The 17,689-nt window shown below is 41.3% G+C and overlaps 1 protein-coding gene across 2 annotated transcripts in view; it reads left to right on the top strand.

The window, feature by feature from the left end:
* The first annotated feature begins 470 nt into the window (after window positions 1-470).
* The window catches only part of IL13RA2 (interleukin 13 receptor subunit alpha 2), a 75,214-nt gene continuing 57,995 nt past the window's right edge, over window positions 471-17,689 (top strand). For both annotated transcript variants that reach the window (XM_040323665.1, XM_040323664.1), the window contains exon 1: window positions 471-595. In XM_040323665.1, coding sequence (XP_040179599.1) covers window positions 486-595 — 110 coding nt within the window. In that variant the 5' untranslated portion in view covers window positions 471-485. The remainder of the gene's footprint in view (window positions 596-17,689) is intronic.

Genomic DNA, 17,689 nt, shown 5'->3' with positions numbered 1-17,689 from the left:
TGAATCGGTGGTAGTATGCAATTTGCATACTATACGCCGATCACAATGGCCGCGCCCCCTAGCGGACAACGCAAGAATGCAGCCTGAGATATGAAGGCATAAGGAGGCTTATGCCTGTCATATCCTAGGCTGCAGTCCGCGTAGCGATGTTCCTGAATCAGGGGCATTCGCTACGCGGGAGCAAAACAGCTATTGCGCCGCGCAACCTATGGTTGCGCGGGCGCAATAGCTTCTTGAATCTGGCCCAGTGTTTTTAGTTTGTGGTGCTTAGATGCAGTGAAGATCTGCTGTAATTCAAAAAATTTGATGCCTAATAAGTAAATATATTTTCCTTTTAAAATGTTGTTGAATACTGCAATAAAAAGTGACTTACTTCCTGATAAGCACATGGATAGTGAGTGATAACGTCATGACTCATAGTATTATATAATACTGTGTAATAATGATATTTTTCTACAATTGGGTGTTCGGGTGTTTACTGGCAAATGCTTCTTTTGGCCACACCTCTCCCCTTTGTATACATAAATCTCTACTACAACTGTACACTGACAGCAGCAAGAGGCACAGATGTGGATGCTGATCCAACTAGCTCTAGGTGAGTGTTATTCAGCTATTGGGCTCATAGGGGATATTAGAAGCTGCAGATTTTGTAATAGAAATAAAAAAATTCCTTGTTGATGTAACACCTTTTTAATCTTTACCTTTAATGAACAGAAAGAGTAGGATAACAGTAAAAAATGAATCTTTTTAGATAAGTTGTTAGAGCTAGTCGTTTATTCCTTAATGTCTTCTAATATGTACATATTTTTCATTTTCTACATTAATGTCCTAGCTCTAACAATTATGTCATTGAGCTATTATAAACATTTGATACATTTATGTTATTTCATTTGCAGTTTAGGTTAGAAAAGAATCTATCCAAATCTCAGAAGATATAGGAATATGATGTCTTGCATAATATTTTTCATTTATTTTGTTCCAATATTTATTTAACTATTTTTTACCCCCCCCCAACCACCGTGTTTCTAGAGCCGTTTCTAAACATATTAATTCTGATTGAGTATAATGATGCTTTTATAGTCTATTTAAAGAAATGAAATGTTTTATAAGCAATGTGAGGACTTCCATGGCTAATCTTCTAAACATGTAAATGGCTCAACTGTTATACTAATTCAATGGCTTCAATATTTTCATAGTATGTGACCCTGGAAGAAGTGACAAAGATTTGACATTATTCTGATTTCACATGCTGCATTCTTGTTCAAAGTTAATAACACATAAAGCATTGACCTTAGAGACCACCCAGCAGCCGTTGTTCAGAACAGGGTCAGCATGTTTTTTTTTAATGTGTATGTTCAGGAATAAAATAACCAAAATGTTTTAGGTTTTATGTGTAGTGGGGAAAGAAGAACCATTGTCAGGTTTTTTTTTCTTTTACCCTTAGCTTCATTAGAGAGATTTCTGTATATACATTTATGGAAACCTGAAAGAACCCCTTTTTGGGTAAACACAGTTTTCTGGAGTCAGACCAATAAACTGTAAGTTATTACAGTTTAACCACTTCCATACATGGCACTTATACACCTTCCTGCCCAGACCAATGTTCAGCTTTCAGCGCTGTTGCAATTTGAATGACAATTGCGCAGTCATGCTACACTATACCCAAACAACATTTTTATCATTTTGTTCCCACAAATAGAGTTTTCTTTTGGTGGTATTTGATCACCTCTGGGATTTTTATTTTATGCAAAAAAGAAATGAAGACTGAAAATTTTGAAAAACAAATGCTTTTTTTTTTTCCGTTACAAAACTTTGTAAATAAGTATGTTTTCTCCACTGATGGGGCTGCACTGATGGGCACTGATAAGGGGGCACTGATGGGCACCGATGAGGTGGAATTGATGGGCACTGATGGGCACTAATATGCAGCACTGATGGGGCACTGATAGGCGGCACAGATAGGCGGCACGGATGGGCACAGATAGGCGGCACGGATGAGCACTGATAGGTGGCACGGATGGGCATGGATGAGCACTGATAGGTGGCATGGATGGGCACTGATAGGTGGCATGGATGTACTGTATTATATTGTACTTATGGATGCCAATCAGTGACAAACAACAATGCCTGCCAATCAGTGATGCCCATTGTGGGCACTAATTGGCATCCATTGTGGGCACTGATTGGCATCCCTGGTGGTCTAGGGTGGCATACCTGGTGGTGGGCATCCCTGGTGGTCTGGTGGCATCCCTGGTGGTCTAGTGGCATCCCTGGTGGTCTAGTGTGGGCATCCTCGGGGGGGCTGTGCTGATAATCGATCAGCACAACCCCCCCTGTCAGAGGAGCAGCTGATCGGCTCTCCTCTACTCGTGTCTGACAAGGCTGATTGGACAAGGTGGTAAAGAGTCTCCGTCAGAGACTCTTTACCTAGATCGGTGTTGCGGGGTGTCAGACTGACACCCTGCAACAATGATCGCTGCAATGCGCGCCCCCGGGGGTGCGCAGCGGCTCAATATCCTGAGGACGTCATATGACGTCCAATCAGGGTATTGAAACCACTTTACCACCGTCATTTTGTAATAGGGTGGGCGGCAAGTGGTTAAACATAATCATTGCCCTGCACTTTCCTATTGAAGAACCACCCTATCTGGTCCTTCTCTTTAGTGGGAAGTTAAGTAAAATGGTATTCCTACTACTCTCTAGAATACCTCAGCTGTCATAGGGAGAGAGGGGTGACACTTTACTGCTGAGTTATGCCGTGTACACATGATCGGAAATTCCGACCGTGTGTAGGCTCCATCAGACATTTTCTGTTGGAATTTCCGACAGCAAAAATTTGAGAGCTGATTCTTAATTTTTCGGCGGGAAAAGTTCTTGTCGGAAATTTCGATCGTCTGTATGAAATTCGCAAAAAATCCTACACATGCTCGGAATCATTGAACTTAATTTTTCTTGGCTCATTGTAGTTTTGTACGTCACTGTGTTCTTGACGTTCGGAATTTCCGACAACATTTGTGTGACCGTGTGTATGCAACACAAGTTTGAGCCAACATTCCGTCGGAAAAAAAATCCATGGTTTTCTTGTCGAAAATTCCGATTGTGTGTACGCGGCATAACAGATGGAAAACAAAGAAATTTCTAGGTAGCATGTGCTGATGTGCTACTGAGTAATTGGTAGGTGTTTATGACAATTTCTAGGCTAATAGTGCTGCTGTGCAATGGATGAGTGCACAGAGACATTTCCATGGGCATTATGATCCTAAGCTGGGGTGATCCAGTGGTATTTGAATGTGGGGGGGGGGGGGGTTATTTTCCCTGGGACACTACATTGCTGGTTTGCAGATGAGAAGAGTGATATCTCTACATAAAGTTATTGCTGAGGCACAAGTGCATTTCAGTGCCAGTTCACACCGCTGCATTGTCCAAGATCAGATGTGATTTGCCCCGCACTGCAGTGCAGATCACAACTGATCTCTGTGCGATGCGATTTCAGCCATACAAATAGTATGGCTGAAATCGCAACAGGACCCTTTTTTTTGGGCCACAGCAGAATCAGATCGCTTGGTGTTCACACCAATGCGATCCGATTCCTGTTCGAATTTGCAGATTGCACTGCGATATGCAAACTGATTTGGGGGTGTCATGAACTTTTAACTGCCACTGGGAGACATGCGATGTGGGAACTCGCAGTGGATTTACAGGGTTCCTGCATCGCAGCAGTGTGAACCGGCCCTAAAGGGACATTTAGGCTGATTTATTCAAGGAGTTAAGTATCTTCATTTAACCACTTGCTGACTGCGCTATGGCTGAATGACGGCTACAGCGAGGTCATCTAGTTCTGGGATGCCATCATATGACAGCTTCCCATGATCGCGCCTGCCATGCACCCACTCAGGTAATGACTAAGCGCTAACATTTGCGCGAAACGCGTCTACCTCTGCTCCATCTGTTAACCACTTGTCAAATAAAGCTTAAAAAAAAATAACTTTTGGAAGTGTTGCTGTCTGGAATAATTTCCTTATGTTACAAAGGGTGCCAAAAAATACCTGGACACTGCTGATCACAGATTGGTTCTTTAACTCAATCAGTGGCTCTTTACCATGTGATCAGCTGTGTCAAATCACAGCTGATCACAGAGCTAACCAGATGGCGGTTATCAGCACACCTTTCCTCATGCTGACAGCATAAGCAGAGGATAAGAGAGTCGATAACTGGCTTCTATAAAAGGGACATCTACACTGATAATCAGGGCACTGATTATTAATGTCCTGATTATTAGTGCAGTCTCAACAGTGCTGCAAATCTGTGCCCACCAGTGTTGCCAATCAGTGCTGCCAATCAGTGCCCATCAGTGCTGCCAATCAGTGCCTCCTCTTCAGTGTCACCTATCAGTGCCGCCTACCAGTGCCCATCAGTGCTTACCAGTGCCCAAAAATGTAAAAAAAATGTTTGGATACAGTGTTGCATAACCAAGCAATTGTCATTCAAAGTGTGACAGCGCTGAAAGCTGAATATTGGCCTGAGCAGGAAGGGGGTAAAAGTGTCCAGTGGGCAGGTGGTTAACATTTTATGTAAGTTTTGACTTTAATTATCCAATTATGTGAAAAGCTATTTCCTATTCATGTTGAATACCCGATCTGAGTATTGCATATTTCAAGACTGAATAATTAAATTGAATATTTACTCACGCCATCAATAAATCAGCCCAAATGTGGTGCTGAATGGGGTAAATGTAAATGATAAAAGGGTGCTGTAAAATAAATTAGTGCTGCTGTTAATAAATTACAGCTATACGTGCAATGTCCTGCAGTGATTCTGAGAAGTCAGATCAGAAAAAGATTTTTGGCATAGTTTCAGCACAGATTTAGAGTGCCTTGACCTGATATGTTTTCCAGAGAAATAAACTGCAATGTAAAATGTTTTACTATCAATTTCTCCACAATGTTGCTATGAAATTCCGCCATATATTTCTCATACTGACAAACTGTATATCCCGGGATTCTGAAAGTAAAATGTTTTAATTACATTTGGATGTTCTTATGTTTCTTCTCTTAAAGGATTTATCTGGGTGGGATTTGATTTTTTACTTTACACAAGTTAGTTTAATTAGTTTAAAAGTATAGCTATATTGCTTTTTGTTTTTGGGGTGTGGTGTTCTTATAATTGATTTAAAGGGTATCTCTACTGTCATGGAAAAATTGCCAATATAAAAAAAATGATAAAAAATATTGCATATATAGTACAATTGCTACACAAGTCATTTTGTTGTAGCAAACCCCCGAGGGAGCTGCTTTTGTTTGTTCAGTCCATTTCAACCTCAATGAACTGTCCCAGCCCCTCTGGCACACCTAGTAATGTGATTCATAGAATACCTCAGCAGGAATACACAACACAGCTCTTCTTGTAGTTTACTTGAAGATAAGTAAAATTCAGGTTAACATTAGTCAGCTAGGACCTGTGTAAGGCACAGGACTTGGTTGAAACAGTTTAAAGAAAACAGTCAGGAACACTATGCAATCAACAAAAGCAATAGGTAACAATATGTACAGATTAAATAGACTCCCCAATATCTTTTGGTGTGTGTGGGATGCTGTGGCTAAAGGGGAACCCAAGGCCGGCCTACGATACCTTTAGTACACACCCAGTGAAATGATCTCAATATCCGTGGTGTGTCCCCTTTAAGAGAAACCGTGGCAATGTCCTGGAAGCAAAGCTTTGTGTTTTGTTATCTTCACTGGCAATGTAAGAGCTCTGTGGACAATATTTTGATGTGGTATTCTATGAAAAACATTAAAGGTTCCTGGGCAAAACCCCCTCACCAAATCCTGTACACAGTCAGTGGTCCTCCCCTGAGCGATCGATAGATCTTAGATGCAAGTGTGTCGCAGTGGCATTCAGTCCTTGAGCTGTTGCAGGGTGTCCTTCTTTAGCATGGGTAGTCTGTTCCTCTGGGCTGGAGCTGCATAAACAATCTGTTCCTCTGGGCTGAAGCTGCCTGAACAATCTGTTCCTCTGGGCTGGAGTTGCAGGCTGTGTGCCCCTTGGTAGGCCACAATTCCACACACACATAGAGTGCAGATGCTCTCCTGATGGGGTGCAGGCAAAAAAGAGGTTCTGGCCTAGTTCCTCTGTCTTTTTATCTCCTCTCCCACAGTCCTTTGATGTTGTCTAATGATTGGCTCAGGCTCTTCCAATAGGGAGTTTCCAAACAAGCAGTACTGAGTGTCTGTGTGTGAAGAGAGAAAAAGGGGGGGTGATAAAGCCCACGCTACTGCAGCAGACAGCTGTCCCCTAATAGATTAGATCAGTCTGGAGAAGTACCTGCTACATTGTAATTTAAACATTTTGATCTGCAGCCACTGTCATTTTCTATAAAAATCAATACACTATGGCAACCTGGAGCCCAGACTGCCCCCATAAAAGAAATGTTTTGCTTGAGTGATTTGCTCACTAATTTTTCCAGAAGACTGCCAAGTCACATTGGTGGGTCACATTTGGTGAGATACTCTACAAGGGTTAAATGTTTCTAAAGGAATGCCAACACTGCAGCATTTCTCATTAGAACACTGAGAGCACACTAGCTGATTATGATGAACCAGTACTTCCCATTTAGAATCAGTATCCGAAACTGTGAAAATAAACAGCTTTTTCTTCAGAACAAAAAAAAGATAGGAATCTGCAATATAGTTTTAAAATCCTTGCAATGATCACCCAGAGGGGATAGAACAAAAATTGGCTGGACGCCCGCACTCTGTTGCAACATCTTTGTGTATATATATATATATATATATATTTTAATCTGTTCATCTGTTTTGCCAAAGAATTTGTATTTCCCTCTCAAAAAAATAAGTTGCACTAGTGATCAGAATGTCAGTAAATAATAGTAATTAATAAAGTCCATCCGATGAAGTGACATTAACTGGCAATATATAACAGTGCACCCAAGGAAATGTAATGCGTAAAGGGATAACTTCCACTTCTAGTTTCACTGCCACTTACCGACTCCCTATGATCTCCTATTACGGGAGATCACAAGCGCTTTCAGCTTAATACCCAGCCAGGGCCTTTGATGCACACAGCAGCAGCGTGTGCATAAACTTCCATCACCCATAGAGGACACGATGGCACAGGATCCCCAAGAAGAAATAAAATCTTTGGGTGTTTTAATGTTAAAAGTGTTGTACACTTACAATTAAGCAGATAAATTCAAGCATAAAAACAAGTCAGCTGGCTCAAATCAGCCTGTCACTCCGGGACCTGCGCAAACTTGGTGATGTCAGCATGTCGCTCTACCACGCGCGTTTTGTCACAAATGACGTCAGCCGGGGTCACAGGCGGCGTGCTGACTCGCCACCTTAATTACATCTTAAGGAAAAACCCTGTCTCGTTCTGAGCTTCAGGTAGCGGGTTCCTAGGCTACTCAATTTTAAGAAAAGGAAAAAACACGTCTGTGGAGAGATAATGCTGCTCACCCCGAGAGCAAGTATCAAGGGTATTTTCCCCAATGGGGTTTTTGGCAGCTCAATTAAGGAATTATAGACAATGTATAAAAAGGGGGGCTTTTTATTTTATATCATGTACAAAAAGGATGTAGTAGTGGTTAAGACATGAGTTACGGTAGTACAAAAATATTTAAAATTCCATACATATAATAGGCAAAAGACAACAATTTAACATACAGCTTGGAATGTGTAGGTACAAGCATGTAGCAATTTCTAACGCATTTCAACCCTTAACTGGGTCTTCTTCAGAGGTTTTGTTGTAGCTAGGAGAGATTACAAAATTATTGTTTTTTTTTATAAATGTCCCCCCTATATATATCCCCCTTTCCCCCATTGATTGCAGGGGGAAGGAGAAAAAGAGGGGGGGGATACACAAACAGGTTTACATAAAAAATTAGCAAAAAGGTCAATATGTATGGGTATGGAACAATCTGGACCGAACTCTTCAATCAAATAAAGGAGGCCCCAAGAAAAATCCCCAGGCTGGTATTCCGACCCCTCTGCACCCCAGTGAGGATCACTCAATTTTAAGGAAGGGCAAATTCCCAAAACTATGATAACCTACAGGGAATGAGGAACTTGTAAATTAGCAGTGATAAAAACTATTTAAAAATCTAAACTTATAAGATTCAAACAATCTTGAAATTTTCCATAATCCTGATGTAAATGAAGATACTAATAAAACTCCTATGTCAATGTGCAAATTCCATCAGACTTAATTTGGTTAACATATATTCCCAACAAAATCAAATCTGATTGGGAATAATTTCACCTATTGATGGGTGCAAAATTAAGCACCACCTACTTCTCAGGAAAGAAAAAAATAAAATTATTAATAACAAAAAAAAAAGGAAGAAAGTTCTCCGCCAGTCTATTAGACCAAAAGAGAGTCAAAAGGCATTACAGGAGACACCCACTTATAGAGGCATAGCGGGCTCTAGTGGTAATTCCTCTAAGCGAAAATATAACAATCCAACATGTTCAGTAATTGTGTAAATAACATATTTATCTCTAAAGCGGTGGTGCATCAACTTCCAAGATTTTCGATGTTCACACCCTCTTATACTCTAAAATGGCTATCCATGTTCGAATGGCAATGATAACATTTCAGCCATCATTTAGGTGTCCTTACCAATTAGACAATAATGCTGGTCCAATTGTGGAAAAAATAGCTATGATTGTTTGATTTTCGCACTTAGGAATAAATAAATGGTAAACTAAAATTATTACCCAGTTGAAAATAATTTTCACCCCTCCCCCATGGCCTAGAAGGAGATAGAGAAACCTGATTAGGGACATCCAATCAAGGAGCCTACCAATCACTTCCAAAACCCACACTAATACATAATCAGTAAAAATATAAGATTATTTTGGCAACAACTGGGTCTGCTACCCTGAAGCTCAAATTGAGTTTACATGTTTGAATGTGTCAATCTAAGATGTCTCAAAAATGGCTTTTAGGAATTATCAATAAAAGCGTTCACATCCACATCCATATTCAAACCATGAGGGGTATACAGTAGCATCGATTCCTATGTATCCATGAAATTTCTAATTTTGACAGCTCTCTCACCAAGGAGCTACCCCTCCAGTGGGCATTACATCTATCTATAGCTCAAAAAATTGTTTTGGCTGGATCTTTATTGCGGTGTGTGTCTGTAACAGGCGTTTCCTGCGCCGTCCTGGTATGTCCCGGAGTGGAGCGCATGCCGTGACCGCGCGATGACGTCATCAAGTGGCGCCGCGTGCGTTCCACCGTGGAATGCGGAAGTGCGCCATAGCTCATGCCGGTTCTTTTCGAATCAGTGCTAATGCACTGCATCTGGTCCCTATCCTTTAAACAGAGCGGTGTGCTGACTGCACACCGTTCTATTATTGTCAGCCGTAGCTCGGCCATGCTACAACCAAATGTGCCATCATTCCCCATGCTGAGATTCTGATCAGCCTGCAAATCCTCCATCAATGCTGCTACACTTGCTGCAACAGACTGTCGTTTCCGGGGACAACCTTTGAGACCTTCCTTGCTGGCACCCTACACTACGAAATCCCTTGTTGCTACACTGAAGCTCTTCAAACGGATAAGTAGCAATTGTGTCACTTGTAGTTCTATAGAAACATCTGCTGCATACTTTCCACCTGAAACAATTGCTGATATTTATAATGGCTTGTGGCTGTTAACATACTACTTGGGATAGATTGTTGTGCCTATGACTTTAAGGAATATCTTAAAGGGACATCTACTCTCAATTACCTGAACTATAATTGCATTTCATATGCAACTACAATTACCTGAGCTATATTTGCCTCTCATATGCAACTATTAGTTGTCTTAACAACTCCTATTTACTACGTGCTTGACATAAGTGGAAATTGCTTATGGGCCTTGCCCTGACTTGCTGAACATATTCGCTCTAACTTTTCTATGCTAAGGGTTGATGGTATTTCATACCAACTCCCTCAGTGGCCTAATACATCTCTATATGTTTAAGTGATATGATGTAGAGAACCCCCAAACTCCTGTTTTCGTGGAGTGACGCCTGGGGTTCCATACCGATAATCACTTGCATATAGAGGTGCATTGGATTCTTTAAAGAGTATACTATAATTTTAAACGCTAAGCTCTGGTCGCATGTTGTAATGTGTCCATCCTTAGTAGCTCAACGCTTTCTTTATGTAAGACACAGATGATGTAGAGAACCCCTGTTTGTTTGGAGTGACGCCTGGGGTCCAATACTGAATTCTCACATAAAGAAGTGCATTGAATTCCTTGCTAACCACAGTTGTGGTTCACTCCGTTCACCAGAGCTGTTACAGTGTCATAATGTTTAGAAACCGAATAGAACTTGAAACCATTTTTGATATTGTTGATGTGTTCACCAAGGCACGCTTGGTCCTGCCCACATATTGCAACCCACAAGGACATTGCAATAGGTAGACTACACCCGTCATAGAGCATGTGATAAATGGTTCAATCCGATGGTCAACAGATGTACTTGATTAAACAAAGACATCCTCCCTCCTATTTTTACATATATTTAAGGAGCAAACTTGACACTTCAGCATTGATAATAGCCAGTTATTTAAATTTTGAAAAAAGCCAAGGCTCATAAATGTTGGGAGCAATTTTATCCCTAAGTAAAGGGACACCCTTAAGGATGTAGCTGGAAAAAATGTTTTAATTACTTGATCATTGCCCAACAAGTGCCAATGTTTGTGCCAATGAGTTGTTTAATCTGATAATGTTAAATGGAAAAAGTGGTGATAAATGGTACTGAAGTACCCCACCACCATCTCCATTATGAACTTTCTCAATCAGCAAACTTGATCTATCTACCACACCCACCTGTTCAATGGTATTTTGAAAAGACTCTGAGCTGTAACTTTTTTGACAAGCCTATTCAAAATACTAGCCTGAGTTCTAAAGTCTCCTACCTCTGTGTAATTGCTCCTTATTCTCAAAAATTGGCTTTTGGGCATCGACTTGAGTCAAGAAGTAGGTAATAGTATTGAAGCCCTCCCTTCTTGGAAATAGTTAGATCCAAGAAATTTACTTCTGACAATCAGTGGCAAGTTGAGACTAGCCTCATGCACAAACCCTATCATTATTATTAAGGGAAGTAAAAAATGTGTCCATTTCAGGACCGGTGCCATCCCAAAGGAGGAGGACGTCATCTATATATCTAGGCCACAGAATCAAATGGGGATTCCATTGGGAATAGATGACTTCCTCCTCCCACTTGGCCATAAAAAACATTTGCCAAACTAGGGGCACATTTAGCCCCATAGCAACTCCTTGTTCCTAAATAGGGATGAGCCGAACACCCCCCTGTTCGGTTCGCACCAGAACTTGCGAACACACCAAACGTTCGTGTGAACTTTAGAACCCCGTTAAAGTCTATGGGACTTGAATGTTTGAAATCTAAAGTGCTAGTTTTAAAGGCTAATATGCAAGTTATCATCCTAAAAAGTGTTTGGGGACCTGGGTCCTGCCCCAGGGGACATGTATCAATGCAAAAAATGTTTTAAAAACGTCTGTTTTTTCGGGAGCAGTGAATTTAATAATGCTAAAAGTGAAACAATAAAAGTGAAATATTCCTTTACATTTTGTACCTGGGGGGGGGGGGGTGTGTAAAGTTAGCATGTGAAATAGTGCATGTTTCCCGTACTTAGAACTGTCCTTGCACAAAGTGTCATTTCTGAAAGAAAAAAAGTCATTTAAAATCGGACTTGCTGCTATAATGACATGTCGGCTCCCGACAATTCAGAGAGGATTCATTCATAAAAATAAAAAAAAATAGCGTGGGGGTCCCCCCAAATTCAATTACCAGGCCCTTCAGGTCTGGTATGGATATTAAGGGGAACCCCGCCATCAATTAAAAAAAAAATGACATTGTGGATTACCATCGCTGGATTTTTTTTCTTTTTTTTTATTAATAAAGGACTTTTTTCTACGGTGTGTGTGTGTGTTTTTTTTTACAACTATTTACACTTCCTTCGTGAAATGGTAGGGGTACAATGTACCCTATTACCAATTCACATAGGGGGGGCCAGGATCTGGGGGTCCCCTTTGTTAAAGGGGTCTTCCAGATTCTGATAAGCCCCCCGTCCGCAGACCCCCACAACCACCGGCAAGGGTTGTGAGGATGAGGCCCTTGTCCCCATCAACATGGGGACATCCTCCCCATGTTGAGGGCATGTGGCCTGGTACGGTTCAAGAGAGGGGGGCGCACTCTGTCCCCCCCTCTTTTCTGCGGCCGGCCAGGTTAACGTGCTCGGATAAGGGGTCTGGTGTGGATTTTTGGGGGAACTCCACGCCATTTTAAAAAGAAAATTGGGGTGGAGTTCCCCTTAAAATCCACACCAGACCTGAAGGGTCTGGAATTGACATTTGGGGGAACCCCCACGCTTTTTTTTTTTTATGAATGAATCCTCTCTGAATTGCCGGGAGCTGACAATTCATTATAGCCGCAAGTCTGGTTTTAAATGACTTTTTTTATTTCAGAAATGACACTTTGTGCAGGGACAGTTCTAAGTACGGGAAACATGCGCTATTTCACATGCTAACCCCCCCAGGTATGAAATTTAAAGGAATTTCACTTTTAGCATTATTAAATTCACTGCTCCCGAAAAAATTATTTTTTGCATTGATACATGTTCCCTGGGGCAGGGCCCAGGTCCCCAAACACGTTTTAGGACAATTACTTGCATATTAGCCTTTAAAATTAGTACTTTAGATTTCTCCCATAGACTTTAACAGGGTGTTCCGCGGCTTTTCGAATTTGCCGCGAACACCTCAAATTGTTCGTTGTTCGCTGAACAGGCGAACAGGCAATGTTCGAGTCGAACATGAGTTCGACTCGAACTCGAAGCTCATCCCTATTCCTAAAGAAAGAATTGGATATTAAACCAGCTGCAAATTCTCCTGTTGAACTCCTGTTGATTAATGGGCAAATTTAATAGTTATTCTAAATAGGATCTCAAATTGCGACGTAATAGAGTCAATGCCACTGACTATGGGACGTCCCTAGGGTGGGGGCAAGTAGCACTCTTGTATATTTTGGGCAAGTAGTACAGGATTGGTATGCAGGTGGCCTTAGGCACCAAAGACACTATCTTTTTTACTTAAAACATTAGAATTGGATTCAAAGCCTTTTTTGACCAGTGCTTCTAATGCTTTCTTGTATTTAATGACTGTATTTCCACTTAACGGAGTGTAAGTGTCACGATCACCTACTATTCTTTGCATTTATTTCAGGTAATCACACCTATCCAGTACAATAATCCCCCCTCATTTATCTGCGGGGCGGGTGACTAGGTCCTTGTTGTCACAAAGAGAGTCTAACCCCTCTTCTAAATTCTTGGTGATTTTGGAGTTAACTTTTATGGTTTCTAATTCTCTCAAAACTACATCCCGAAAGATCCTCAGAGATGGGACAAGCACACCCAGAGGGTTAAAGAGGGAGGCATTCGAGAGACCAGAATGTTGATATTCAGGCAAAGTCGATCCTGCCTCTTTAATAGGGTTCAACACAAAATGACGTTTCATGTCAACACTGCGTACGTATTTATGTAGGTCCATATAGGTTTGGCAATTTGTTTCAATACCCGTGTATATTCATATGACGTCCTTGGGCCCGCAAGTGCTGATGCGCATGCCTGGCGGCCGCAATGTCCGCCAGGTAACCGTGATGGGCAGTTACATAGCCAGGGACGTGGATCTCTGTGTGTAAATTCAGAGATCCACATCCTGTCAGGGAAAGGAGGCCGATGGCGTGTCCCTTGTACATAGGGACACCGATCGGTCACCTCCCCCAGTCAGTCACCTCCCCCCACAGTAAGAATCACTCCCTAGGGAACACTTTTAACCCCTGATCTCCCCCTAGTGTTAACCCCTCCCCTGCCAGTCACATTTATACAGAAATCAGTGCATATTTATAGCAATGTTCGCTGTATAAATGTGAATGATCCCAAAATGGTGTCAAAAGTATCCGAACTGACCGCCGCAATATCACAGCCCTGATAAAAATCGCAGATCGCTGCTATTACTAGTAAAAAAAAAATCATAAATCTATCCACTATTTTGTAGGCGCTATAACTTTTGCGCAAACCAATCAATATACACTTATTGCGATTTTTTTTACCAAAAATATGTAGAAGAATACATATTGGCCTTTAAATTGGATATTTATTATAGCAAAAAGTAAAATATATATTTTTTTTACAAAATTGGCAGAATTATTTTGTTTATAGAGCAAAAAATTAAAACCGCAGAGATGATCAAATACCCCCAAAAGAAAGCTCTATTTGTGGGGAAAAAAGGACGCCAATTTTGTTTGGGAGCCACGTCGAACGACCGTGAAATTGTCATTCAAAGCGTGACAGTGCTGAAAGCTGAAAATTGGCCTGGGCAGGAAGAGGGTGAAAATGCCCGGTATTGAAGTGGTTAAATTTATCTGCACAACCCCAGTGTTAGTAAATTAGGTGCTTATGGCGTGGGATAGTACCCATGTGACTTAATCCTGGACAGTTGGGAGGTTTTTAGACTTCCAGTTTTTGTAAAATAAGCTTTCAAGCCTGAAATAATGCTCTGGAAACCACCTCTCTGGTATGTGCCTGTTTTATAATATCATCTAATATAGCCAATATACACTACTTAAGCTCCATTTTGACATCAGTCTGGAAAGCTATGTTAATCCTGCTTACAACAATGGGCCAGTACCTAGGAAGCTTGGGGCAGAGCCATATCATATGTATCAAGTTATCGTGAGCTCTACAACATTTATTGCAAATCACTTGTAGCAGGCCCAATTCTAAACATATAACCTGTTTTTATGAAAGAATTTTACAGTACAAAGTGAAGCCTTTGCCAAGGGCATCTCTAAAGTGATTAAACTCTTGACAGTTAATTGGGCACAATGACATAAACAGTCTCACAACACAAATGTATACATCTATATACATTGTATACATCTCATTAGACATCTTAAAGTGTACATATATATGGATAGAGTAATATAGCTAGATTCAGGTAGGGGCGCGTATCTTTAAGGCGGCGTATTTACGCTACGCCGCCTTAAGTCAGAGAGACAAGTACTGTATTCACAAAGCACTTGCCTCCTAACTTACGGCGGCGTAGCGTAAATGGGGCCGGCGTAAGCGCACCTAATTCAAATGAGGATGGGGGGCGTGTTTTATGTTAATGTTTGGTGACCCGACGTGATTGACGTTTTTTTTACGAACAGCGCATGCGCCGTCCGTGTACATATCCCAGTGTGCATTGCTCCAAAGTACGCCGCAAGGACGTATTGGTTTCGACGTGAACGTAAATTACGTCTAGCCCCATTAACGGACGACTTACGCAAACAACGTAAAATTTTCAAATTTCGAGCGGGAACGACGGCCATACTTAACATTGGCTACGCAACCTAGGGGGCAGCTTTATCTTTACGTGGCGTATCTCTTACGGAAACGGCGTATCTTTACTGCGACGGGCGCAAGTACGTTCGTGAATCGGCGTATCTAGGCTTTTATATATTCTACGCCGAACTCAACGGAAGCGCCATCTAGCGGCCAGCTGAAAAATTGCACCCTAAAATACGACGGCGCTGTCGTATCTTAGTTAGGTTTAGGTGTATCTCAGTTTGAGCATACACTTAAACTTACGACGGCGCAGATTCCGAGTTACGTCGGCGTATCTACTGATACGCCGGCGTAACTCTCTTTGAATCTGGCTAATAGAGGGTAAAAAGTCCTTTCAGTTTATTTTTTGCTGTCTCTCATTGAGGAGATTTCCCTTCACCTTGTGTCCCAAAGATGCAACAGGAAGTGATAGGAAATTTTAAGAAGGGAGAAAGGGAGGGAGGGCCATTTTACTGTAGCCAGTATAGGGGGGAAGCTAAGGGTTTGGTCTAAATTTTGCATGTTTAGTGTTTGGTGAGTGGCCAATCTTAATGAGGCATTCAGATGAGATAACCCTCCAGCTGTGAAACTTTTAGAACCAATATTACAACTAGTATAGGGACAGCTTCCTGTTTAGGCTGATTGTTAGGGAGCCAGCAGCCACCAGTGTCCAAACAGCCAGTGAGGCATCCTCACCCAGCTCATTCAGCTGTCAGTTGGGATTCGCAGCTGACAAGTGTATGTAAACAAAGAGGCTGGGATGATGCCTGGCATAAAAAAAACTGTGTTGGGTCCCCCAAATGTAAAAAGATTTCAGGGGGAACCCCATGCAAAAAAACAAGAAAAAAACATCATAAAACCATAACAATCCACATAAGGTTGTGCAGGTCTACAGGCAGGTGACTTATTGGAACCTGGAATCCCTCTTTTAAAATAATGGGGGCCCCATATATCCATCCCTCCCTCATTTCAACTCCTCGACTCATCATTACTAATTGTGCACTATGCAGCACACTGATTGTACTTAACTGCCCTCTCATCTCACTTGACATTTTTGGATTGAGTTCTGACAATAGGCGTTTGCTGTAATAAATGTAACTTCCAGATGACTTCTTTAAAATAAGAAATTTATGGAACAGTAATTTGGAAAGAAGGATAATTACACTGCTTAGCATACAGATTGCCACTTAAAGGGTCACTAAAGGAATTTTTTTGTCTCGCTAAATAGCTTCCTTTACCTTACTGCAGTCCTGGATTCATGTCCTCATTGTTCATTTTTTGCTCTGATGTTGCTGTAATTGTTCTCTGTTCTGGACACTTCCTGGTTGTCTGTTTCCTGAGGACCACAGTACTGGGAGATTCTAGTTTCATTTTCCAAACCATCACTGCTCTATGGCTCTGTACATGCACACAGGCAGGATAACATGCAAAAGGGAAACTAAATGCAAAAACGAAAGTAGATGCAAAAACTAAACTACAGGTACATTATATGATTGATTTGTATCTATTTTTAATCAATTTTAAAAGGAATCAGAGCCAATATGTGCCTATATTTCACTGTCAATCAAAATATGACAAAACAAAAGATAAAAAAAGTATAAGTGGTCTATGTTGATCCAGATGTTTTAAAAAAAAGTGAACCACCTTCTTTTCATCAATTATTTTCATACACACATCATATTTTCTGTGACTATTTTTGACTATTCCTATGACTACCATTTTCTATAGATCTAGCTATCTCAAAAAAGTTAGTATTCTTTACCAACATAGCTTTTAGCTTTCCTTTTGTCCTTGCATTCCCTATATAAAATAAATTTAAAGCCAAAACTTTGTAATGACTTGTTAGCACTCCTCTCAGAATTCGTTTTTCCATCTACAATATATCCCATTGGGGGAGATTTCCCTTCATGTCTAGTCCTGGAGACACAACAGAAAGTATCAGAAAGCTCTTGGTGGTGGTGGAAGATACATCTTAGATGTCACCATTAGGGATGGGCGAACAGTTCGGCCCGAGCATAAGTTTGGGCCGAACTTTCGTTGTTCGGTCGTTCGGGAAACAGCCGAACTTCCCGGGACGTTTGACAGTCTGTTCACACCCGAACCGACCACAATGCATTGCGGCGCTGAACAGTGCATTGCAAGCCCTGATTGGCTGAAGCAGTGAAAGCTTCAGCCAATCAGGGCACAGAGCACTGTCAGAGTCATGATTGGACACTGTCATCATGACTTTATCCAATCATCCATAGTATAAAACTATTCTTGCAATTGCAGCCATTATCAGTCTGTTT

The sequence above is a fragment of the Rana temporaria genome, chromosome 9 (assembly GCF_905171775.1).
Source record: "Rana temporaria chromosome 9, aRanTem1.1, whole genome shotgun sequence".
NCBI lineage: Eukaryota > Metazoa > Chordata > Amphibia > Anura > Ranidae > Rana > Rana temporaria.
Note: the sequence above shows the minus strand (reverse complement) of the source record. Positions and strands in the feature narration are given on the sequence as shown.